This window comes from Micropterus salmoides, unplaced genomic scaffold (assembly GCF_014851395.1).
Source record: "Micropterus salmoides isolate LMB-PRFRI ecotype aquatic unplaced genomic scaffold, ASM1485139v1 Ms_hic_scaffold_4, whole genome shotgun sequence".
In the NCBI taxonomy this organism is placed as follows: Eukaryota; Metazoa; Chordata; class Actinopteri; order Centrarchiformes; family Centrarchidae; genus Micropterus; species Micropterus salmoides.
Window position 1 is genome coordinate 16,766,801 of NW_024043372.1, and position 24,392 is coordinate 16,791,192.

Sequence of the window (24,392 nt, forward strand, 5' to 3'; positions counted from 1 at the left end):
AATGCCCAGTCCGCCTTCCTCCTTCACCACGTCCGTGTTCAAAGCAAGAGATGGGCTACGGCATCGTCACTCTATTGAATCATAAGAAAATATCAGGGATGGAGTAAGGGGAAATGTGTATTTTTTAATGTAAACACATTTGCTCATGGCACCTTTTAAGCGGAAAACGGATAACCCAACGTCAATCATACTCAGCTGTGCAACCTATCTTGCTTGGTCCCGCCCAATTCGCCGCCTTTGGCTTAATTGCATTGGTTAGTTAATTCTTGATGGCAGAAACGACCTTTCCCATTGGAGGAAAGCTGCAATCCTTCGCAAGTAGCTCCCAGAGGGGTGCGCTTCTTTTAGCTACTGGGGTAGTGCGATATGATTATCACCAGGTACCAGGTGACATTAAAATTAAGTTTAATTTCAAACACCGCGTCCTGTGTTATCCATAGACTATATATAAAAGGTCTTATCGTACCAGAAGACCTACTGATTGTAGTTAATACGGTTCGGGCATGGGGTGTGCTATGGCGGATTTTGCGACAGTGTTAAACCTAAACGTCAGTAAAACATAAATTTGAATGATAAATTAACGTTAACGTTTAGAAATGTGGTATTGCATTAAAAAAATAATGAAATAATTACCTTCTTAATGTAAACTCCGTCCTTTGATGAGGATGATAAAAAATCTAGTAAGTGGGCCTTGAGTTAAGACTATTTTGTGAAACTATAATGTCAACGTTTGAAATTAAACTGCCTAAATGCTATTTGCTGGTCAGTGTTCGTCTTCCGTGAAGTCGGCAGGCTGCGCTGGTCCATAAATCGAGCGCACCCGTCTTTCTCCTTCATAGGGGGAGCCCGTCAAGTTTGTGTGAAGTTGTGAAAAGTTGTCAACTCGAAAAAAGACCAGAGAAACTCCTCCCGTCTTCAAATTATGAGCAGTAAGTCAACTTTTTAAAAACTGAGTGGCATGTTGTGACTGAAGCATTAAATTAACTGTTAAAAGTAAAATCAAAGTACATTGTTTGAAATGCATTCACTGTTGTAAGTATATTGTATTGTTTAGCTAACGTCTCAAGCATTTAAAAACTACTTAACTGCCAATTGTCGATACTTCGCTAACAACATTTAGCCAACCAAGTAAAGCTAGCTAGCTGTTCAACAGTAACGTAGCTTCTGTTCTTAATTGACAATACCTGCTGTTTACACAATAATTTAACTTAACTTAATCCAATTCCCGTGAGCTGGCTATCTAGTTATTTATTTATATATATATATATATATAGTGGCGCAGTTGAAACTCTGTCGGTCTCTTTAGGTAATTTAACTGTAGTACTTTTTCTTCACATTACTTGTTGTGGTGAGTTCATGTTAGCCTAGCATGTAGGCTAGCTGGCCCTTCGAACACTTGTGGCTTGGATTTCCTTGCATTTTCTGCTAGTAATTTCTTCTCGTTAACTACAAAAAAACATGAAGTTTAGTTATTTGTGTGAGGTCAACCATGCGTACATTGTGTTTTTCCTCAGTTGAATGTAACGTTAACTCAGTTTAATAGTCTGCTATTTCACCGTAACTTAACTACTTTAAGATACGTGATCTTACAAACTCTTCCGCAGATCAGCAGCAGGGTGAAATGGCCGCTGTGGAGAGCGGTGGAGGCTTCAGTCAAAAGCGAAACACAAATTCACAGGTAGGTTAACTGAACGGTCGTGGTTTGTCAAATCAGACGATTGCCAGCCGAGAAACATTAACCATACTACCCTTTTCATACAAAAAACACACCCGTCTTTCCTGTGGGTTTGTTTGATTCTGTTATTCATCTGTGTTAACACTTGCACGGGTTGTTGATTTTCTATCCAGAGCACATGTCACTGGGGTGGGGAGTGGGCAGGTAAATTTCGCCCACACGGGGTGTTCCCGTCAAACCCCGGCACTTCATGTGCGTTTCGCTCGGCCCATTTGGCTGGCCTTGGAGGGGGTGGCTAGAAGACTGTGTCAGTTTATAGGGCAAAATAAAGTGTGGGAGGGAGATGGGTGGGTTTGGGGGGAGGGGATGCCGAGCCCGCCGCTGCACTGGGGGGGAAAAAAAATGTGGTCCCTCCCATGCTTTCCCACCCTGCTTCCCCCAGGACTCCTCACTCCAGCCCCGCTGTCTGAGAAGTGCTGGAAAGAGACTTGCAATTTTTTAATGTAATGAATGGCGTTTAGGGAGTGATACTACATGGTGCGATTGGCATTTACAACGCACATGATCACATGAATTGGAAATCTTTTTTTTTTTTTTTAATCACAGTGATAATATTTTATTTTTAAAATATCCTTTTGACCTTTTCTGTCCAGGCTCTTCTACTTTGGATCTTATTTAAATCACTTCTTGAAACCCTGTTTTATCAGGTCAACTTTTAATTATGGTTATTGTTTTTAATTGTTTTAATCGCTATATTGGTATTGTTATTTCCTTTTTAGTATTCAAATTTGAACTGTCGTTAAATGTAAAATGGCTCTCAATAGGAATGGACATTGTGTCAGCTATTTATATATTTTTGTCAGCAGCATTAACATGTATGTTAGATAGTAAGTATGTATTTTTACTATATAAATTATTTCTGTTCTGCTTTTCATGTATTCTCTTTCCAGGACTCACAGCAGCCATCTCCTCTTGCTTTGTTAGCAGCCACGTGCAGTCGAATTGACACCCCAGGAGAGAACGATTCACCTGCAGACCAACAAAACCAGCAGCAACAGCTGGACCTAAACCAGGGTGTTTACACCTCTAGTGCCAACGGCTGGCAGGTTATCCCTCTCAGCGTTCAAACATCCTCAGGCACTAACACCATCACCACCACTGACTCCTCAGGGGTAATGACAGGAGGAGACACAGGCAAGAGCAGACAGGTGCTGTCATCAGTAGCAGTTGCAAGCACTCAGGGACAGCAGCATCAGCCACAGCAATATGTAGTAGCTCAGGCTCCATCCATGCAGGGCCAGCAGCTCCTTACCACCATATCAGGTATGATGCCCAACATTCAGTACCAGGTTATTCCCCAGTTTCAGACAGTAGATGGCCAGCCACTGCAGTTGACCCATGCTCAGCAGGATTCTAATGCAGGACAAGGGCAGCAGTTTCAGATAGTGTCCTCTCCTAATGGCCAGCAGATCATAACCACAACCAACAGAGCTGGTGCAGCAGGAAACATCATAACGATGCCCAGTCTCCTTCAGGGAGCCATCCCCATTCAAAATATAAGCCTAGGCAATGGCGTGTTACAAAACCAGCCCCAGTTCCTGGCAAATATGCCTGTGTCACTAAATGGAAACATCACTTTGTTGCCTGTCAGTACTGGAACAAGTGGTACAGGGGGAGATGGAAATGGTGGCGGCGATGCAGGGGGCAACCAACTTATACAGCAATCGCAACATCCAGTGTCCAGCGGGGCAGGTTACATGACAAGTGCATCCACCGTTACCACTCAGACTTCCACTTCTTACGGAATGACCCAAACGCAGAACAGCAATGGAGTGATGACCGGGACATTCCAGCATAACACAGCAGCTTCTCTGGGTGTCCCGATACAGCCAGACAACAGAGACGGACAGCACCCACAGCAGATTCTTATCCAGCCTCAGCAGGTTATCCAAGGTGGAACACCCCTCCAGACCATCCAGGCCGGTACTGTCACCACCGCTGGCGGTCAGGTATTTGCAGCCCCAACACTCAGCCAGGAAGGGCTTCAAAATCTTCAAATTATGCCAAACACAGGCCCCATCCTCCTGCGCACTGTAGGCCCCAATGGCCAGGTGAGCTGGCAGACCATTCAGATCCAGAATCCAACGGGACCGCAGATTACGCTGGCCCCAGTGCAGTCTCTCCCCCAACTTGGCCAGGCTCAGGGATCTGCTGCAGCTGGAGCAGTGTCTGTCAACACAGTGCAGATCCCAGGCATTCAGACCATAAATCTCAACACACTCGGAGGCTCTGGGCTGCAGATGCACCAGCTGCAGACTGTTCCCATCACAATCGCCAGCACAGGTCAGTCAGTAGCCTGCTTTCCAGAAATAATTGGTGTTCAGTGTATACATAATATTATACTGTACATAATATATTGCATATTATTTTGAAAAGTGAGCTACATTAACACTCAGTATATTAAATTAACAGTTGTTGTGTTTCAAACATTTTGAGCTGTTAGTGACTCAGGAAAACCCAGTGGCCCTTGTATGAAGGACTTTATTTGTATTAAATGATGCAATCCTCATGCAGAACCATTCATATTTCTAAATAGAATTGGTTTATATTTTGACTGCCATTTGTAGTCATGACTTTTCAGGCATGGTCAAAATAACGGAGGCTGAAATTAACCTTGATTGTGTTTAGTTTCAGTTATTTTAAACAACACAGATAACCAACAACTAACCTTCAGCTATAGTACACAGTAATAATACAGCAGTAGACCAACAGGCAGTTGAGCTGAGTAAAATGTTAAGTAGTCTGGACAATTTTGGTGCTTGCTGTATTTGAGTTTCATCCCAGATGTTTACTCTGAGTTTCTTGTATCTCAGTTTTTTTGATCTTTGTGTGTTAAGTGCACTATACTGGTTTAACCAGTTCAGCTGGCCAAGTGTTTCCCTAAGCCGTTTACTGCACACGTGTGTGGAATATCTTTTTCCTGTTCCTGGTGACACTGCATCTCTTCAGACGATTGTCACATTACAGTACTGTAGTTGTGGGTTGGCCACAACTTCTGTGTCATAATAGGGGTGTAACTTGACCCCACCCTCTTACAGCAGCCTTTTATCATGTATAAACCCTTCTTTAGTTCTGTTATTCTTAGGCCTTCCATTGTGTTTACATGCTTGCTAGTCTACATTTTATCAAATCATAATGTTTGTGAGGAATCATTGGGTCTGTTTGTAGTGCATGTAATATGCTCTACGTATGTAGCAGGCCTTTTTTGGGCTCCAACAGTACTGAATGGCGGGTGTTTCTACGCATTAGTGTCGGTTTACTTTGGCATAGTAGTTAAAGCCTCAGGCCATCTGGCATTAGACTGTATATTCTCATGTTACTCACTGTATTACTCATATTCAAATATTACTCTTCTGAACATTGTTTAATTAAGCAATGTTGAATAAAGCTACTGTAAATGCCCTTAAATTAAGAAATATCGGGAAATAATAGGTTACATTCTCTGTCACTTGAAATTCCTTGCTATAGATGTTATTATAGATGACCTAAATATTTTAGACGAAGGCCACATACAGTTTAGGCCAGCACACATTTATAACATACATAAATGTAAATGGTTTACTCTATTAGCGCCTCTGCTGTTTTTGTTTTTTTTTAAATAAAGTCAGTAATTAAGGATCCCTCTATCATCTGGATTTTTGATTTTTAATAGGTTTTAAAATACAAGCAAGCTGTAATCTTCTTGAGGAATGGAATTTCTTAGAAGATTTCATTCATTCACTTTATTATTAAAGTGTGTATACTGTGAAACTTAAGTTAATAGCCCAAATAGCCGCCTACCCTCTTTACTGGCCTGGTGTGGGAACACATTGACAAATAAATGCAGACCTAGATTAAACACCTTGTCTTGTCATGCATACAAATATTAATGTTTGTATGATCAACATGTCAGTATGGGCATGCTACACATCGTTAGATCAGTGGTTCTTAACATGACCCCCCCCCTCGCGAGAATGCTGCTATAGACACACACACACACACAAAAAAAAAGATAGATAGATAGATAGATAGATATAGAGAGATAGATAGATATATATAGAGAGATAGATATAGATAGCATTTTTGATCTATAGCTTGATTTGGTTCATTCCACATCCAATTATTATGCACTTATAGCGCCTCCTAGTGGTCGATTTGAATGAGACTTTCGGGTTATGTGTGAGGTGTTTATGTAGACATATCCTGCAGTTTTTGTGTTGATTGGACAAACAATTTGTATTTTGTAGCCTGATTTGCGTTTTATCCCCTGCAGTTTGTTTGCATTTATAGCGCCCCCGGGTGTTCGATTTGAATGAAACTTTCAGGGCATGTTTCATTTACTTATGTGGACATATCCTGAGAGATTTTTGATGATTGGAGAATGAATATGGGATTTATAGTGTAATTTGTGTAATGCTAAGCACCTGTCTTGCGCTTGTAGCGCCCCCTAGTGACGTATGTACATCAAACTGTCCGGGTAAATCCGAGGCACCTATCTGAACATATCCTGTGAATTTTGTGATGATCGGCCCAACGGCTGCTGATTTGTGGTCATTTATGTCCAGAGCCACGCCCTTTTCAAAGTTCATTGGTCCATATCTTGAAAGGTAATTGAGATATCGACATGCTTTATACAACTTTTAATAAGCTTGATCCAATGATGATTCTAGGAGGAGATGTCAAAAATGTGATTTTCAAAAAATTCAAAATGGCAGAAAAAAAACTCTAGGCGGACCTTAATAGTCCTTGAGGCTTTTTTGTAGAGCACTTTGAGCTGCACCTGTGTGAGAAATTCCAAGTCAATCGGACTTACCATGTAAGGGGCGTGGCCTTTCAAAGTTTGCATTTTTAAGTGTTATTTACAGCGCCACCATGTGGCCGATTGAGTTCATATTTCTGTGGAAGCTGACGCACACAATTTCCAGTTATTCCCCCAAATTTCATGTTTCTATCTCATTCCAGCTCACGGGAATTTGAGCCGGCACGGCAGACAACAAATAATAACAACTAAAACACACTAAAACAAGAGGGTTCTACCGCTACGCGGTATGACCCTAAGTAACTAGACAGAATATAGTTGTGAATCACTTTGGGTGGACACTGTAAATATTTTGCACTGTTTAATCCAGCAGGTGGTGGTAATGCCAACCGCTATAAAACGACAAAGAAGAATCAGGCCCCAATCGCTGTCAGTGTAATCAAAGATTATAGCGCCAGTGATCTGTAATCTTTGGTTTGCCGCCAAGTAATACATTTACTCATTTGGCAGACGCTTTTATCCAAAGCGACTTACATTTGAGGAACAGCATACAAGCATCAACAGAGCATCAAATACAGATCATGCAACTGACGGCATACAACTGACAATACATACTAGTAAGAGCAGCATAAGTACTAGTAAGAGCTCATAGTACATATCACATCAATGGGGTAAACACCTAGGGAAGTAAGTTAAGAAAAAGTGCAGTCAATACAAGATAATTGTAGGGGATAGAAGAAGAAGAGCATATGACGTGCATGTTAGAGGTTAGGAGTTAAAGGTGTTATAAGAGGAGGTGTTGAGTGAGATGATGAGTTTTCAAGAGCTTCTTGAAGTTAGAGAGGGACACCCCTGCTCTGATGGCGTGTGGTAGTTCGTTCCACCATCGTGGTGTCACAGATGAGAATAACCGGGACTGGGATTGCTTTGTGTGAAGGAATGGCAGAGCCAGGCGGCGTTCGTTGGAGGAGCGTAGCGGCCGAGAAGGAACGTAAGTTTGTATTATGGAGTTTAGGTAGATGGGTGCAGACCCAGTAGTCACGGGGAGCCAGTGGAGGTCACTGAGTAATGGAGTGACATGAGTCTTTTTGGGCAGATCAAAAACCAGACGTGCTGCTGCGTTCTGAACCATTTGTAAGGGTTTCACTGCACAAGCTGGAAGACCTGCTAGGAGGGCATTGCAGTAGTCGAGGCGTGACATAACCATGGCCTGTACCAGAAGCTGGGTGGCGTACTGAGTGAGGTAGGGCCTGATTTTCCTTATGTTGTATAGAGCAAAGCGACATGACCGAGAGACAGCAGCAACAGGGTCTGAAAAGGACAGCTGGTCATCAATCATGACACCCAAGTTTCTCACCACCTTGGTTGGAGTGATGGTTGAGGAGTCAATTTGTAGTGTGATGTTATGGTGGATAATAACGGTCATATTGGCAGAAACTTGATCACAACTCACAGGTCTGAGTCTTTTGTTGCTAAAAAAACATCTGCCAAATGGATGGCACCTACTCTGGCACTGTTGAGTGTGTGGAGTATACAAATATGCAGAAGACAGGGAAACAGAGATCCATGTGGGCACATGAGACCCTCAGAATGGGGAGGCAATGCTGGTAGTAGGCTACCACCAGCTGGTCCAGGAGCTTCGTCTTAATGATGGTCGGTTCAAGGCGTATTTTAGGAGTTGGGGAGAGTCTGGACAATCCAAGCAACTGTAAACTTTCGTCAGCACAACTGAGGGCCTGTCTCTCCATTCATTAGATTTTCATAAAAATGAAAATGAATGAAAAGTTGTGAATCCTGTCATGTGAAGTCCAATTGCTCTGTCTGCTAATTTCTGCCACACTTTTCTCATCCTGCACCGTGTTGTTGTTTTTGTTATGTTGCTGCCTTCAAAATAAAAGTGCATAACTAATCTGTCTGAGGTAGATCAAATGAATGATGTGTATTTGATCATTTTTATACATGTGATATTCATACTGTACTGAAATAAATAAACTGTTTCATAGTAGCATATTTAAGTTTTGTGCAAAAGAAATTAAAGGCCTGTCCCAAATATAGGCAGGATCAATTCAGTGATTTTAGCAAAAAAAAGCCCGGGCTATTAATCAAAGTTTTACGGTATAAACCAAAAAGACCTCAAACCATTAAAGAATGGATCTCTCCCTTTACTTTTGATGCCATCACTACAGGAGAGCAGGCCTTGCAGACGGGTGTAGAAAGTTTGGACGATAGCACAGCTATGGATGATGAGGATATAAGCCCACAACCTCAAGGACGACGTAACCGCAGGGAAGCCTGTACCTGCCCCTTCTGCAAGGATGGAGAAGGGCGGTATGTACCTTAACCATTGTATTAGGCACACCTGTACAGCGCAGTGCAATCTGCCATAATCTTCACTGTTATGGTGCATAATAATGTCCAGTTTTTGTTGACATTGTCATAGAGGTGTTCATTGAAATGTAAGTTTGAGCTTTGAGGGTCATAGTGATGTGTTGCACTGGACTGCATTATATTGAGGCGTTTCTAATATTCTGCCCCCCTTGTGTGTAAATAGGAGTGACAAAAAATTAGAAACGCCTCAATATAGTGTAATCCAGTACACCACCTTAACTATGACATCAATAATGAACATATTATTGGAAAAGTGTAAATCCAATTATGTCTTTGTAAAAATAGATGTTATTGAACCTAATGTAGAGGCCACTTAATGCATATTGTGCTAATTTAGAAGGTGAATGTTTTTCAGAAAAAACTTATTTTATCACGTTACACTATTATACATGCTATTTTTGTTATTATACAGTTATTTGGAACTCATTGTTTGTCAGTATGTAAGGTAAAGCATAGTTACCTTAAGCAAAGTTTGTCTTATCATTGAAGAGCTTTGCAATTAGTTTTAATACTTAAAACTGTTGTTCTGTGTTATGAGTATGTCCGAGAAACACTACATTTCCTTTTCAGCCGATTTGTGCGTAGCCTCTTCATAGAGAACCCGGTAACTCACTAACTCTGATTTATGTTGCAGTGACCCAACTAAAAAGAAGCAGCACATTTGTCACATCTCTGGCTGTGGGAAAATCTACGGCAAGACATCCCACCTGAGGGCCCATCTCCGTTGGCACACAGGAGAACGCCCCTTCGTCTGCAGCTGGTCTTTCTGTGGCAAACGATTCACCCGTTCTGATGAGCTTCAGCGCCATAAGAGGACACACACAGGTGACCCTGAGGATTTATTTTAGATTATTTGACATTATGTTAAGGACCTGAAGTCTCACACAACTACAAATATCAAAGATGCCGAGTCCAGAGACAGGATAAGCCTATGTGCATACTTCTTTGCAACATCTTTCTAGGGAATCCATTTATTTGCAACAAGATTAGAGCTGAAACACTAAATCAATTTGTTAATCAACAGAAAATCTATTGGCAACTATCTTGATATTTGATTTATTGCTTAGATTTTAAATCACAAATTCCAAATATTTACTGGTTCCAGATTCTCAAATGTGACTATTTGATGGGGTTTTTTTTGTTTTTGTTTTTTGGGGTCTATTATATTAACTATCTGTGGGTTTGATGGGTTTTTGGGGGTTTTTTTTTGTCTGATATTAACTATCTGTTGGTTTTGGACTTTTGGTTGGACAAACAAGTAATTTGAATATCAATTTGAGGCTTTGGGACATTGTGCCAAACAATCAAGATAATAACTGACAGATTATTGATGATAAAAAAAAAAAAACGTTAGTTGCTACTTTTGAATTAATCATCTGCTTGAATCTTACATAATATCTGGCATAACTTTATTTCCCCATTCATACATTGACATATTATATAACGGCATAGCCAAGAGTCATAGTCTGGTAATAACAGCTACAGCTATTTTTATATTGATTTTTATTTCTCCCTCCTTTTCAGGTGAGAAAAGGTTTGTTTGCCCAGAGTGTCCAAAACGCTTCATGCGCAGCGATCACCTCTCCAAGCACATCAAGACACACTTAAACAAGAAAGCCGTGGCCAGCAGCACCACTGGCTCGACTGACACTGCGTCCCCTGCGGCAGTAACGAAAGTCGAACCGGGAGCAGTGTCGGCCAATGACCAGCACACCATTGTCACCATGGAAACCTTATCTGCAGAGAGCATAGCCCGATTAGCTAGCAGCGGGATCAACATGATGCAGGTGGACCTTCACCACATGAACGGCAACAGCTACTAAGGACTGCGGAGGAGTAGGAAGACGGCCTTTGTAGATGTTTCGTTGGGACATTTGGGGTTAAAAATGGCACGTTCAATTGGAGACACAGAACCTTTTTAAAGGCTTCAGACAGGAGAGGTGGTCACAGATGTAACACAACAGACACTATTGGATTTGAGAACTGAGGCAGGGATATGGATTTCCATCTTGTGCTTAGATACCTGTGGCATTTAAGGGTCAGACTTGGATTAAAATGTTAGACTAGACTAGAAATCATCATGAAATCTTATTTCCCCTGAATGGAAATGGCACTACACTAACATTTGTCCGACACGATGACCCAATCTTAGTAGGATTGAAATAAAGCACACAGACCGGCACAACTGATGTTGAATTTGTGGCTAGTAATATTCTCTTTACAAACTTTTTTTTAGTAAAGAGATGACACTACTAAGTCAGACTCTCACCCATGTTTCCACCGTTCCCTCCTCATGTCAGGTGTCTCCTGACTTCTAAAACTGGGCTGCTGTTATCAAGCGTGCCCCTCATGCTAACTGGCCACATCGCTAGTTCACCCCTAAAAACTGAACTTCTAACGACTGTGAGCAGCAAATATTTGCTTCTTACATTTGTGGTTGCAGTGTTGGGAGAACCATGTGTTCACAAACTAACAATCCCAGTATTGTAGGAATAATATGTCAAGCGTTTTAGGGTCGACCGTTACAGGAGGGCTGGAATACATGAGGTCAGAGCCAGAAGCACTAATCAGTGTGAGGATGTAGGTGTGTCAGGCCACTGAAATCCTAAGAATAACTCTTTAACCTCTTATGTAGGTACTCACATTCAAGCCATCATGCTTTGATATGTTTATCATAGCAAAACCATTTTCATTTTTTATGTGTGTGTGTGTGTGTATATATATATATATATTTTTTTTTTTGGTAAAGGCTACATAAATTCTTAGCTTAGGTGGGATCATCTTACAAGATTACAAGAGATTGCCTTTCAGTTGTATGAACCTCATGCACAATCAATCTTAATCTTATTACGTATATATATATATATAGTGTAAACTTAAGAGCCTCTGTCATAGAATAATGTATTCTATACAGTCCAGATACATTACAGTACATATTTTCTTCTCTGTGGTATACTTATCATCTGATACTTTGCCTTGCAGTAGCGTTCTCTCTGTGGAAAAGCATTTCCTCTTCAGTCATATCTGGTCAGAGTGTATTTTGTAATAATGTCCAGACAGCATAAATATTTAAGCTCAAACCAAAGGTTCATACTCATTTTATAAGCAAGGCTAGGAAATCTTTCTTTGGTCCATGAACTTTCTAATATTTTTTTACTCTTGTAATACATTATGTTAAAAGTTCTAACTGGAAAATATCCAGCTTGAGGCAAACCTTGGACACACATCCCTTTGTTGTCCAAATACCTTGCAAAATATATTAAGATGTCAAGATTTCTTTCCTGAAATGTTTCTCACCTGTTGAAATAGTTTGGTTCAGAATTGTGCTTTATTTTTAGAAAGATAATTGTAACTTGTATTATGTCAAAATCTATGTTTAAAAACTCCTTTGTAACTCTATAGATTTAAGTTCATCGGACAACAAGTGCTCTTATTTTTTTTTCCCCCCCGTTTTAAATAAGGGATTTTATAGTGTGTATACAACTACTGCAAATGCCAACAGCTGGATTAAAACTATAAATATATTTTGTCTCATTTCTTTGCAAATGTCTCACTCACACAAACACACAGCTGATCAAAAAATACTTTATTCATGTAAAATCACAGGTTTACATTTTACTAGGACTTCAAAGTAAAAGAGAATTTATCAAGTGCTCCCCCTAGTGTTGATGTCACTCTACATCGTTATCCTCACTCTTCAGTTTGTTACAGAGGCTGTAGGAGACAAAATACATTGTAAATGTTTGTCAGTTCAAACACTTCCTGTCCCTCAGTAAGGTGGATTTGCAACAATTCAGTTTTTTTTTGGATGTTGCTTTTACAGTAATCACTAGTCGACACCTGAATTTATCAAAACCACCTGCTGAGGTAGGAGTGGACGTCCGAGAAGCCGTGGTACTGAGCCAGAGGGAACAGGATGCCAGTCGGGCAGCGGCCCTCACGCTGGCGGCAGAAGCTGCAGTTGCAAATGCCACGACATGGAGGGCACTTCCAATCCTGAGGAGAGAACCAAATCGTTAAAACACTAAAGTAAGTGGTATTAGAAAGACAAATTAAAAGTTTAACTTTACAGTACAGGTAGTACTACTGTGAAATGAACAGCACAGAGATACAAAGCCTTTATATAACCCATGGATATTCTAATCATCAACAGAGGTTGTGTGTCCCCTTGTGACATAACATAACCATAAGATCCAATATTCAAAGTCAAATCTCAAGTGTTGGACTTGAATCTAGGCAAAAGATACAGAGCCATTTAAAACTGCATCTGTGTTAAACCCTCCCCTTACTCACTGACATTAAATACTGAAATAATGTGCATCTGCACAGGTGTAGGGTGCGTGTCAGCAGTCCAACCAGATCAAGCAGCGCCTTCTTGACATCCTCTCCGTATCTGTTCCTCAGGCACGGCCCGCAGAACTGACCCTGAATCCCCCGACAGTCCTCACTGCGGCAGCACGTCTTGGTGTCGACAGTTTTCTGACGGCACTGATGACACGTGGAGCCCTGACAACACGTACGTGTACACACACACACACACACACACACACACACGTTCCCTTTATAAATCCCAATCAACTTGAAATGTGCCGCATGTGAGGGAGCTCTATGTCAGACCCTTCAAACGCCCATAGTTGCCTATAAATCCGGAGCACCACTCCTTTATAACCAATCTGCAGGAAGGGGCATCCCTCTTGAGTAGTGACGTCACTGACCGGAGGGACACACACACACACACACACACACACACGACTGGATGACCCAGGTACTAATTTGGATTCCCGCGTTTGAAAAGAGTCAACCAAATGCATTACACCTGTGTTTAAACATTTATTTAGGCTACACAAACACCCCACTCACTTAACAAGGCTGGCGATGAGTTAAAAGAAATAGGCTGTGACTTGTTGTAAATGACAATATAATAATGTTTTTACAAGCAGCGCATCACATCCACTCTGGCGCACAGCGTTTGGCTCATGAGGAAACGAACATGTGATAATACATGAACTATGCTCTCGTATTTGCTCGACTGACGCACTGAAAACGGCATCAATTTAAATATAATTTGTCCTCCTGTTCACATTATTGATGACAATAAATTTCAATGCATGCAAGTAGGCCTATTAATAAATATGATTCCTGATTAAACGTATCTGAGGTGTTCTTTTGCAGAATCAGATATCTTGTTTGTGTTTATTATGCTCAGTCATGGTTCTTTTTGTGCACTGCAAATTATCTTAAATTATGTTTTTTTATTGCACACTTCAGGGAAAATCAATCAAAAGAGTTTCTGATTATTTAGAAAGGCTTTAAGCCTACAATACTCAGAGGTAATATTTCGATATATTTTACACAGTAGTAGGCATATTCATTTCAAACAGTTTCATCCTTCTGCCATGTGAGTCGCCGTTTCTAATTTCTCCTCTTTATGTGCGTACACATGGTTCAGAGTTTACTTACGGGACGCACATTTTCCCATCAAGTCTGTTTTTTTTATAGATCACAACCTTTGCTTGGGAAGTGGCGTACGCACGTTTCCAGCCCTGTTTTGTACGTACGCACCATTTATAAATAAGACTCCTGATGATTTCAGCAGTTCTTCCTCAAATATCAGGACTCTGAACCAAAGTTGCCACTGTGATCTTGTTAGTGGTCGCTGGCTTAACTGATTTTGCTACAAACTAACATGATCTTGTCAAATTTTTTCCCAATATACTGTGAAAGAACTGCAGTCAGGCTGACAACTCACTGTGACTCTGTTGTAGACTTTCTCAGTCATGTTATCTGCGACCAGCTGAAGCTCAGCCTCTGTGATGTCCTCAACAGGACGGATAAAATGAGGTTTGCACTGATTAGGTCGTGGGGCGCCACGTCGCTGTGGGGCTCGGCGTACCTGGAACACAAAGATGAAAATAATGATTTACTTAGCTAGACGTTTTACACGTAAATTGATACTCTATTATATGATAAAATAGAGAAATGGAAGTCACAACATATTAATATAAATAGGTTACAGTTTTCACTCTCATTACTCATCTTTTGTGAATACATCCATGCAAAATCCTACAGCAAGTCATGCGGTCATGTCACACAATATGTTCACGAGATTACTACATTTTCTTGCCTGAGATCAAATTTGAAAGTAAATAAAGCAAAAGTATGTATAACACATGCACAATAAAACCATGTAAAATTCTTATTTTACTGTTAAAAACAAAACAACAATGCAATTTGTTGTGTGAAAACTTGTCCTGTCAACTGGTCTTTGATAAATGGCAGAGCCGACCTCCAGCAGCTCCTCCTCCAAGCTGAGTTCCAGTTCTTCCTCCTTAGGTGCTGAAGGATCTGCACCTCCCCCCATAGAGCGGGTCTGTCTGCGAGTCACCCGCTCTGGGTTCTTCCTCCCTCTTCCAGCTGCACCGGAGCATGGTGGACGCTGCAAGTGATGTTGGATAAAATCACCATGCATGGGTATATTTAGAAAGACTGTTATTCAAGCCCCTACTGAATTCTGAAGAGAAAGATAAGGATGGTGGCCACCTTGTTAGTTGAATATGTTGTTTTCACCTTTTGTATACTTTCAGAAGAAACTTGGGGGGGGGGGGGGGGGGGGTCTTACTTTCAGTCCACCATCCCTCTTACTGAATATTAACAATCGACCTTGGGATAAAACTCACTGGTTTGTGAGGCATTTATCATCATCTTCTACTCACAGAACTTCTCTCTTTTGTCTTCTGTTTGCCTGCTTTTTTCTTCAGTAGCCCTGCACCTCCTGGCATCTTGTAAAGGTCTGCCATTAGCTGGGCCAACTGTTAAAAAACAGGGAGGATAAAAAGGATTAGAGACATGGCAGATGACAAACATCTTGAGTCAGAGCAAATCTTCCAGCACTCAAAACAAATGTAACAACATTTTCAATGTCACCAGCCCCAATCTGTACAGTTTAGCCTGGTGGCAATGTGTATGCACTATGCACCATCAAAAAAACATTAACACTTTTAAAAGCAAGGTGTGCCTCTGTATATTATTCTTGTGACATAATTACAATAATTTGTCATTTTTAAGCACAGCTTTAAATAAACATGGATATGTCAATTTTCAAATAGTACTATACTGTATGTGTCTTTCTGGTTTACCATTGCTTTGTTGGCCTTGATGTTCTGTTGTCTCTTGGCCAGGAAAGAATCCGATACATCTTCTGCCGAATCAGATCCGCTCTCCTCAGGAGCCACTGGGGTCTCTTCATCCTCAAATTTAACATGTTTCACTAATTTTGCCCCACTGGTCTTTCCTGCCTTCTTCACCCCTCTCTGTTTTGTCATCTTTTCTTCCTCCTCTGCGTCCTCATCGTCACTGGAGTGCATGGTAGAAGCAGTGGAGCAGAGAGCAACCCTCAGCTTGAAGGTTTGGGAACCAGAAGATGGTTTGGATGTGGCTTTCTGCTCCTTGGGGAAAAGGTCAGGCTGGGCTTCATCTTCCAAATTTGAATTCTCATTGACATATAGAGATAATTTCATCATTTCCCATTTTACTAGTGACGCATCTCTTACACTATCGTTTTCACATTAATTATTAGAACATCGTCTGTTAGCTGCATTTACGTGAACATGAATGAAGTAACAAATCCCTACAAGGTAATTAATATTCCTGATTTGACAGCATTATATCATAAACAAAAACACGTGCCTATTACAATTAGATCAAATTCATAGGACAATATTTACTTTCCCAATCCGGCAATATGAAGGCATAAAGGACTTGAAGGTCAAATTACTGCTCACCTCATTGCAGTGGTCGCTGAGTTCGCTGTCAGAAAACCCATAAAATGTTCGCTCATTTTCAGAGTCCTCGGCGAAAACATCAGCTAAAGTTAGCTCTTTTGTAAAGGAGTGCATTCCTAAAACTCCTGCCTGAAGAGAGATATAACGGCAAACTTAGCTTAAACATGATGATTTCATGTGTAATACGAATTCAGCGTGGTAAATAATTAAAATGAAGTTACTATACCATTTTATTCTTGACGTCAGTGGACTGCAGCTCCTGAAGTTTAGCTAGTTTCGCCCGCACGCAACTACCTGTCCAATTAATCTGATTGGAAATTGGGCGCGCTTGTTTTGTAGTTCAGGGGAGCACCAATGTACCCGAGTTAACCTCGGGCGATGTCGCTTTTTAAACTTGGAACACGTGCAGAATTTCAAGATACAAAAATAGTTATTATTAACTTAACTGTGAAAATGTGGGTGTAATTGTTGCTCTTCGAAATCATCCATATGAAATGCATCATTAACAGTCAAAATAAAATAAAAAATGTCTTCCAGAACACTTTTGTTTTATGAAGGCCACTCTATGCCAGAGAAAGTGGACGATAAGTTAAAAATGTATAGTAAATCAAAGTAAGTCAAAATGTAGAAATTAGAAAAATTACATTACATTTGACTGATTTGACTTTGACTTGAAGTTAAAACTAAGAAAGTCAGAATCCTGACTTTTTCAGACAAAATGTGAGATAGTAGGATTCTGCAGTCATGCTGGCCTTTCTTTGTGGCTGAGCTAAATGCTAACATCAGCAGGCTAAAATGCTAACAATGACACACTGCTGAAATTATGATGTTTAGCAGGTATGACATTTATCATGTTAATAATCTTAGTTATCGAAGTTGGATGGGAATGCCATCAGGTAGTATTTGACCTTGTGCTGGTGCTAGAAGAAACCTCAGGGGGTATCACTAAAATCAGTAGGATTCATCCTCTGGGCAGGGACATTAATTTCTGTACCATATTTCAGTAGGCTACTTGTCAAAACATTTCACTCAAAGCCTCAAATGACAACTTCTTTATGGCACCAGAGGAAAGCAGGTCACCAATGTCTTCAATAATTCAAACTCTCTCATCATTTTGACACAGCAATGGACATTTTGAACTATCTCGCTTTAAGTTTACTGTACTGTACATTTACTAATAAATCTGCCCTGTGTACCTTGTAACCTTGTATTTTGACTCAAGTCATAATATATTGTAATTTTAACTCTAGAGAATAAAATTTGGAATATCATAAGTTTGATTAAGTGGCCTATGCCTTAATTAAAACATCAAATTGTATTTTTAATTATTGTCTTTCTAATATTCTCTTAAAATTTCTATTCTCTTATTTCCTGGCATAATTGGCTTCCCATTATTTTTTAGGCTAAAGACAATAAAAACAATCAATGGATGTTGTTCCTGACCAGACTCAGTTTTCCTGAAAACCTTTTTGCTTCTTTGAGTTTACCTGTAGCCCTAAAAACCGAGTCAGCTGCAGACAAAATCCCCCTTGAAAGTAGATTTTTTAACAGTGAGAGATGATAATGTTGGTAAATGTTCTGTATTCCCACAGCCCATTATAGCAGTCAGCATGTCTTGCATGCAGGTGTGTGGCAGTGGGAGTGATGCTTGGAAACGTGGGAAACTCCTCTCACATTCTCGGACTGATATACGCACTTCCTGTGTGGCCGATCTGGGCTGAGCTGACAGACAGAGGGACAGAGTGACCATGATACTGAAGCGGTGGCAGCTGATTTTGGCTGTGGGTAAGTACATTGCACATGTATGTTGAGTCATTTAATAGCCTCTAATTTTCAATTTGATAGCTGATAATAGAAATTTCACAGTCTGGGACAGCAGTAAACTGTTGTGTCTAAAGGTGTTAAAGGGAATATTGTGGCTCCTAATAAGATGCACATCTTGACTTACATCAAAGCACATCCTCAGCAGCTGTTTGTCTTTGCTCTTCCTCCCAGAATACATCTTTATATGTATCTCCAGCCATTCCTTTCCTCAGAAGAGACGCTGTGCATTCCAAGTGACTCCCCAGAACAACAAATACACAACTGCTGGCAACGTGAGTGAGTCAGTGCAGCTCTGTGAAAACACCCAATGCTGTGTGGGCTATTTTCTGATCATCAATGGCCAGCCAGAGGTTGACGTTCTCGGTAAGAATCCGTAAAATTTAGATATGTGGACTAGTACATCTGTATAAGTCTGCACAGTCTGGATTCCATTCCGTAAAATCTAATCATATTTCCCGGGCTGAAACTGGTTAATGATGAGTCTACAGGGTTATTATGGTTCTAATGTTTTAATCATTTTGTAATGTGTTACTGATTTTTCTGTTGCAGCTTGTGATATAGTCGAAAAGTCTTGCCCAGATGCAATCTGCAGGGCACAAACACGCTTCAACGGCCTCTTCACTAAGTGCGTATGCAACACAGACCTCTGCAACAGCAACATCACTTGGACCACACAGTCGGACGAGCTTCGACTCCACTACTCTTACTCTGTGGGTATGATAATAATAAGATTGCTAACTAATCATTGAATTTCACTTGCAACCCACATGGTGAAAGAAATATTCTGACAGTATACCAGAGTGAAGTATTTCTTTTCATCACAAAAATGTTATTATTGTTTCAAAAGATGTGTATTTTTTAACAGATAAACCACCATTGTCTTATCTCTTTTAATTTGAAATTTGACACAAGGTTACAAAGATTGTCCAGTCTTTTTTCAGCTAATATCACATTTGCTCTTGAAACATGAAACATTCAAGCTAATAAATACACTTGAATGACTCAAAAATGGTATTCATCATTCACAGATAATATTAACACACACTTTGTGCTTTCTTCCTAGATGAAATAGCGAAAACAACTGTAGTAATTCTGATAGGATTCTTGCTCGTCCTGTGCTTCATGATCTTTGCTGCCAAATGGAGACGCCTCTTTAAAAAGAAAAGTAAGGCCCTTTTTGTTTTCAACTTTAAGATGGCATAGCAAAAAATTGTACAGGAATTATTTTCACTACAATTTCTTTCTTTTTTTTCAATTTGACTGTCCTCATTGCATCATTATAGCAGTACGTGTCCCAACATCTGTTTATGTCACAGTGATTAAACAGACATAATATAAAGGAAACAATTTTGTTGCTATTGCTAATAATGTGTTGATTTGCCTTACTGAATGCATTAGCCGAAAGTGGAAATTAAACTAGAATAAATCCAGCGCTTTTACATTGAGTTACAGGCTGTGAAATTGTTGCCCTTAAAAACACCCTCTCTGATTCTCAAAGGACATTCTTGTTTCAACATTTTCTAAACTCAGATTAAGTTCTCATGATGTCTTTGTTTGACCTTGGAACTGTTTCTTTCTCTCTGTTGGACTAACCTTGGTGGTTATCTCTGCTGTTTCACTCCCTTTTACCTCTGTCCTTTGTTTATTACTCTTCAGATCATCACATTTCTGTGTTTTCTTTTCCTGTGGCTATTCAGTCTGGCTTGTTTGTGACTTTATTGTAATGTCACATTACCTTCAGTGAGCGAGTGTTAATACAAGGCCTGTCTGCTTTATTTTCCAGAGAGTCCACCCTCCCTTGACAGTGTCTCAGCACCATGTTCCTGCCAAACCTCAAAAACCTCTGAGATTGACATTGCTAACATTGAACTACAGCAGGTATGTCCAGCTTTCAGGTAGATTTATACTGTAGCAGTGTGCAAAATATTGGTAAATTATACATTGTGTGATATATATTACCATGTACTGTTGTCTTACCTGAATGTTCATGAATGTACATTTTTTTAGATTGTGGGCCATGGGCATTTTGCAACTGTTTGGCAGGGGAAATATCAGGGATCAATGGTGGCCGTGAAAGTTTTCCCTGCAGGCTGGAAACATATATTTACTGCAGAGAAGGAGGTTTATGAGCTACCACTGATGAAGCATGCTGGGATTGTTGACTTCCTGGGCACTGGGTGGAAACCGGATGGAGGCAGTTGGCTCATTGTCCTGCAATTTGCTGAAAATGTGAGTGGCATGTGAGTCGTTAAAGGAAAATTTATTCAGTTTTCCCCAATCGGAGAGATCAAAAGTTATTCAAGGAAAAGGAGACAGAACAGAGGAATGTGCAGCTCTCTCACTGCTGTCACAGTGTTGTTTTCGGTTGTAGCAAGCAGCTGTTTCCGTCAAAAAAGCTCTAAAAACACACTGTACACTACCTGCTCAGCACCAAAAGACAGACCGACACGGTGAGCGACTAGCTGGTGAACATAATGGAGCTTTTAGCAGTTAAAGAGCCAATAAATAATAAATAAGCTAATGTTTGCCCATCAATTTAAAAGCTGTTGTGTTCACACATTGTTTTTGTTGCCCCCAAATGGCCTAAAAATGTTATTGCATGTTTAATGCTAAAATTCAATACTGCTGAATGTATAGCACTGAAATATGTGGCCAAATGCTTTAAGCTCTTTAATGTTCACACTCTTGGACATTAATAACCGGCATCACTTTGATTTCAGGGTTCTCTCAACTCCTTTCTGTGTAAACACACCATCAGCTGGATGTGGTCATTGAAGCTGTGCCAGTCTTTATCTCAGGGACTTTCATATCTCCACTCTGAACTTCACAGACATGGTACTGGCCTGAATATTACTGTGATACTGTGTGAGTGTGGCTTGTCCATGTTTTAGCCTATCTGTGTAGAAAGCATGAGTGAGCACTATCATATGGGTATGTGTGCACATTGTAGCCAAAATAGAAAACATGACTAATGATATAATTTATTAATTTAACTGTTAAATGATTAAATACAATAAGGTGAGGTACATAAGCACAAGGCTACATACAAACAGCTGATATATTACAGGGATTCATAATTATAAACATGAAGCAGGCTTCAGTGTTAAGTATTGTAGAGAGGGAGGCATCTGAATAATTCTGGTACAGTGTGTCATGTGTAGTGGCTGCACATCTTGCCAGCCACTAGGAGGCCATTAGGCTTAATGACTGGAGTGTGGGTCTTTCTTGATCAATATAATCCACCACAGTTAAATATGCAAACATATCAGAATCTTATTATTTTACATGTGTCTTTTCCTTCAGATGTGCATAAACCTCCTGTGGCCCACAGGGACTTCAGCAGCGCTAATGTGATTGTGAAAGCAGATGGTACCTGTGCCATATGTGATTTTGGATGCTCTACAATCCTGCGTTCTTGTGCAGGATCTCACCGCTGGCAGAGCCACACAACAAACATAGAGGTGAGATCCACGTGGAGCCACAACTTGTTAATTCACAGTACTGCAAAATCAAAACTCTTGTGAAAAAAAAAATCCAGTGACGATAAAGATTCTGCTCAGTGCATTATGGCTGCTGCTGTGATCATTCACATACTGAACAGAATAAACGAAAACCTGCTACATATAATACGTAGAAAGAACCAATTTGCATTTCTGTCCATCTTTAGGGTCGTGCTCAGTTGGGAACGCTGCGCTACATGTCCCCTGAGATCCTGGAAGGCTCTGTAAACCTAAGCAACACCAGGTGTCTCTTGCAGGGGGACATCTATGCTTTGGGACTGCTGCTGTGGGAGATCTGGATGCGCTGCTCTGATTTATTTGAAGGTAAACGTTCTTTATCAGATCGACAGATACACTATATATATATATATACACACATACACTGTACATGCATATACAATATATATACACATACATAGATATCTAACAGATACAGTAACTAAAATAGACAAAAATATATAAAATGGAATAAAATGTATTTTTCCAAAATTATTATTTAACCTTTATTTATTAACAAGGTAGGTCCCTTTGAGGTCAGAAACCTCTTTTTCAAGATCTCTCCAGGCTGGCAGAATAAAATCTTTCAGACAGGACAACACAAAATCATGCACACAAATAAAACAATACTACAAAACAGGTAACAATGTTATGAAGGCTAAAATAAGCAGAGACATTTACGAAGACAAATAATGATACTAAGAAGGCTAAAATTAGCTAAAAACTGAGATAAAAGATAAAGGTAGGACCAAAACATTAACTCTAATATGTATTGAATATATCTAAAATGATAATGTCCAGTTCTGTGCTGTACATAAGTGCAGATCAAGTATATATTGCTAACACCTGTACGGTAAAGTGCAGGACTGTCCTTGGCTGTACAGTGTATATATGGATCATAGATGACTATAAGGATCATTTCTATTATGTATATGCAGATGGTTGTCTGGATGGTCAGAAAAGTTAAAAAGAAAAGCAGATGTATTGGAATTAACAACAGATAGATCATTAATGTAATAGATGTGATGAAATAATGTAATAAATAAATCCAGATGAGCAGTATGTCGTAGTTATATGAGGCCTTTACTGCCAGAGGAGCTCTCTATCCAGAGAAGCAGAGGAGACTTGTTGCTGGCACAAATTACTTCCTGTAGCGTTCCTTGTCACAGAGGATCTGAATAAGTTTCTAACTGAAGGTTACTGAGACTGAGAGTCCGAGACATTATCCATGATGTTTAACACTTTGTGTAATGTCCCCCTCTCCACGACCAAGTCTGAGGGAGCCTGAGTAATCATGAAAAGCTATCTGTAATTGAGATGAGTATCCACTTCTCTCCACCCCTTAAAAATGCTACTGGAATCCACAGAAACTCTACTTCATTTAGATCTAACCATTCTGAAGAACTCCACACATCACTATAAGTAATCAAAACTAATAAATATCACATCAGACAATACTGTCAGATTTTCACAACTTCTGTTTTTGAGGTTGATCTGCAGGATCAGCTGTATTTCTGTGCACTGTTCTGAAATGCTTTATTGATGTCATGGTACTAAATGGATGTTAAAAATCAAGCATCTGTCTCCATCTGCAGGCGGTACTGTTCCACCGCATCTGTTGCCTTATGAATCTGAGCTGGGAGCCAATGTAACACTGGAGAGCCTCATCCTGTATGTGTTTCACATGGACAAGAGACCTGCCATACCTAAACAATGGGAACTGCTACCACAGGTATTCTCACTCCGGGTGCTTCTACTTGAGCATACAGCTTTTGTATTGGCCAGGTAGCAATACTGGATAGCTGGTGAAGATATTGATCACAGTGATGATACTGATTTTGTCAATGTATTGACTAAATCTTCCCAACTTTTAGGGATCTGTGCTGCAGCAGCTCCTGACAGATTGTTGGGACTGTGACCCCGAGGCACGACTGACTGCTCAGTGTGTTGTGAACAGACTAGACTCTCTTCAGTCATGTCAGTCTCCATGACTTGTTTTGTTGCAATCTACAAATCAAGTATTTGCACTGTTCTCTTTGTGTCACTGCTGTTTAGCTTTTCAGTATATTTTCACAATTTTGTACTGTATAGGTAGCCTCATGCCATGGACATGTTTCCATTAACCTTTCTATTAGATTAGTTACAGGTACAGGTATATTATGGAAAAATTGAAATGTGTGTCCATAATGGACAAATTTTTTCTGAGAAAGAACAAAAAGAAATGTTATTCTTTCACTCTCAGCAGGAGGGATGTTCTTTATATTGCTTTATATATATATGATTTTGGTTTTGCATTTTTATAACAACTGTTGTTACAGTGGTACTTATCGTATGTGTAAAACACTACTTGGCAATAAAGCTCCTACTGATCTGATTCTGATTAAAACTACTAGTTACACTTACAGTATTAGACTTTTTTCACCGCAGAC

The 24,392-nt window shown here is 40.1% G+C and overlaps 3 protein-coding genes across 12 annotated transcripts; 2 read left to right on the top strand and 1 right to left on the bottom strand.

Moving 5' to 3' along the window:
* Positions 1–755: 755 nt before the first annotated feature.
* sp1 (sp1 transcription factor) lies at positions 756–12,385 on the top strand. The gene is made up of 6 exons (XM_038696041.1): positions 756–929; positions 1,605–1,678; positions 2,626–4,018; positions 8,660–8,801; positions 9,496–9,686; positions 10,386–12,385. Exons 1-6 carry the CDS (start codon positions 923–925, stop codon positions 10,682–10,684), a joined length of 2,106 nt encoding a protein of 701 aa, XP_038551969.1. The 5' UTR covers positions 756–922; the 3' UTR covers positions 10,685–12,385.
* Positions 12,386–12,431: 46 nt separating this feature from the next.
* LOC119885816 (cell division cycle-associated protein 7-like) lies at positions 12,432–16,993 on the bottom strand. Of its 9 annotated transcripts, none has more exons than XM_038696048.1 (9): positions 16,869–16,993; positions 16,643–16,771; positions 15,998–16,351; positions 15,575–15,670; positions 15,148–15,297; positions 14,611–14,754; positions 13,159–13,367; positions 12,702–12,857; positions 12,432–12,575 (listed from the first exon to the last, which is right to left on the bottom strand). In XM_038696048.1, the coding sequence occupies exons 1-9, from the start codon at positions 16,869–16,871 to the stop codon at positions 12,533–12,535; spliced, it is 1,284 nt and encodes a 427-aa protein (XP_038551976.1). In that variant the 5' UTR covers positions 16,872–16,993; the 3' UTR covers positions 12,432–12,532. The 9 variants fall into 9 exon arrangements, with proteins under 9 accessions (XP_038551976.1, XP_038551984.1, XP_038551983.1 ...); XM_038696056.1 differs by having other exon boundaries at positions 15,998–16,300; positions 16,869–16,989; XM_038696055.1 differs by having other exon boundaries at positions 15,998–16,303; positions 16,869–16,988.
* Positions 16,994–18,299: 1,306 nt separating this feature from the next.
* Positions 18,300–24,337, top strand: LOC119885814 (bone morphogenetic protein receptor type-2-like). Of its 2 annotated transcripts, none has more exons than XM_038696046.1 (11): positions 18,300–18,427; positions 18,638–18,829; positions 19,016–19,180; positions 19,530–19,631; positions 20,250–20,344; positions 20,510–20,695; positions 21,187–21,301; positions 21,770–21,927; positions 22,134–22,290; positions 23,559–23,695; positions 23,838–24,337. In XM_038696046.1, the coding sequence occupies exons 1-11, from the start codon at positions 18,391–18,393 to the stop codon at positions 23,952–23,954; spliced, it is 1,461 nt and encodes a 486-aa protein (XP_038551974.1). In that variant the 5' UTR covers positions 18,300–18,390; the 3' UTR covers positions 23,955–24,337. The 2 variants fall into 2 exon arrangements, with proteins under 2 accessions (XP_038551974.1, XP_038551973.1); XM_038696045.1 differs by having other exon boundaries at positions 18,302–18,427; positions 20,474–20,695.
* Positions 24,338–24,392: the final 55 nt, after the last annotated feature.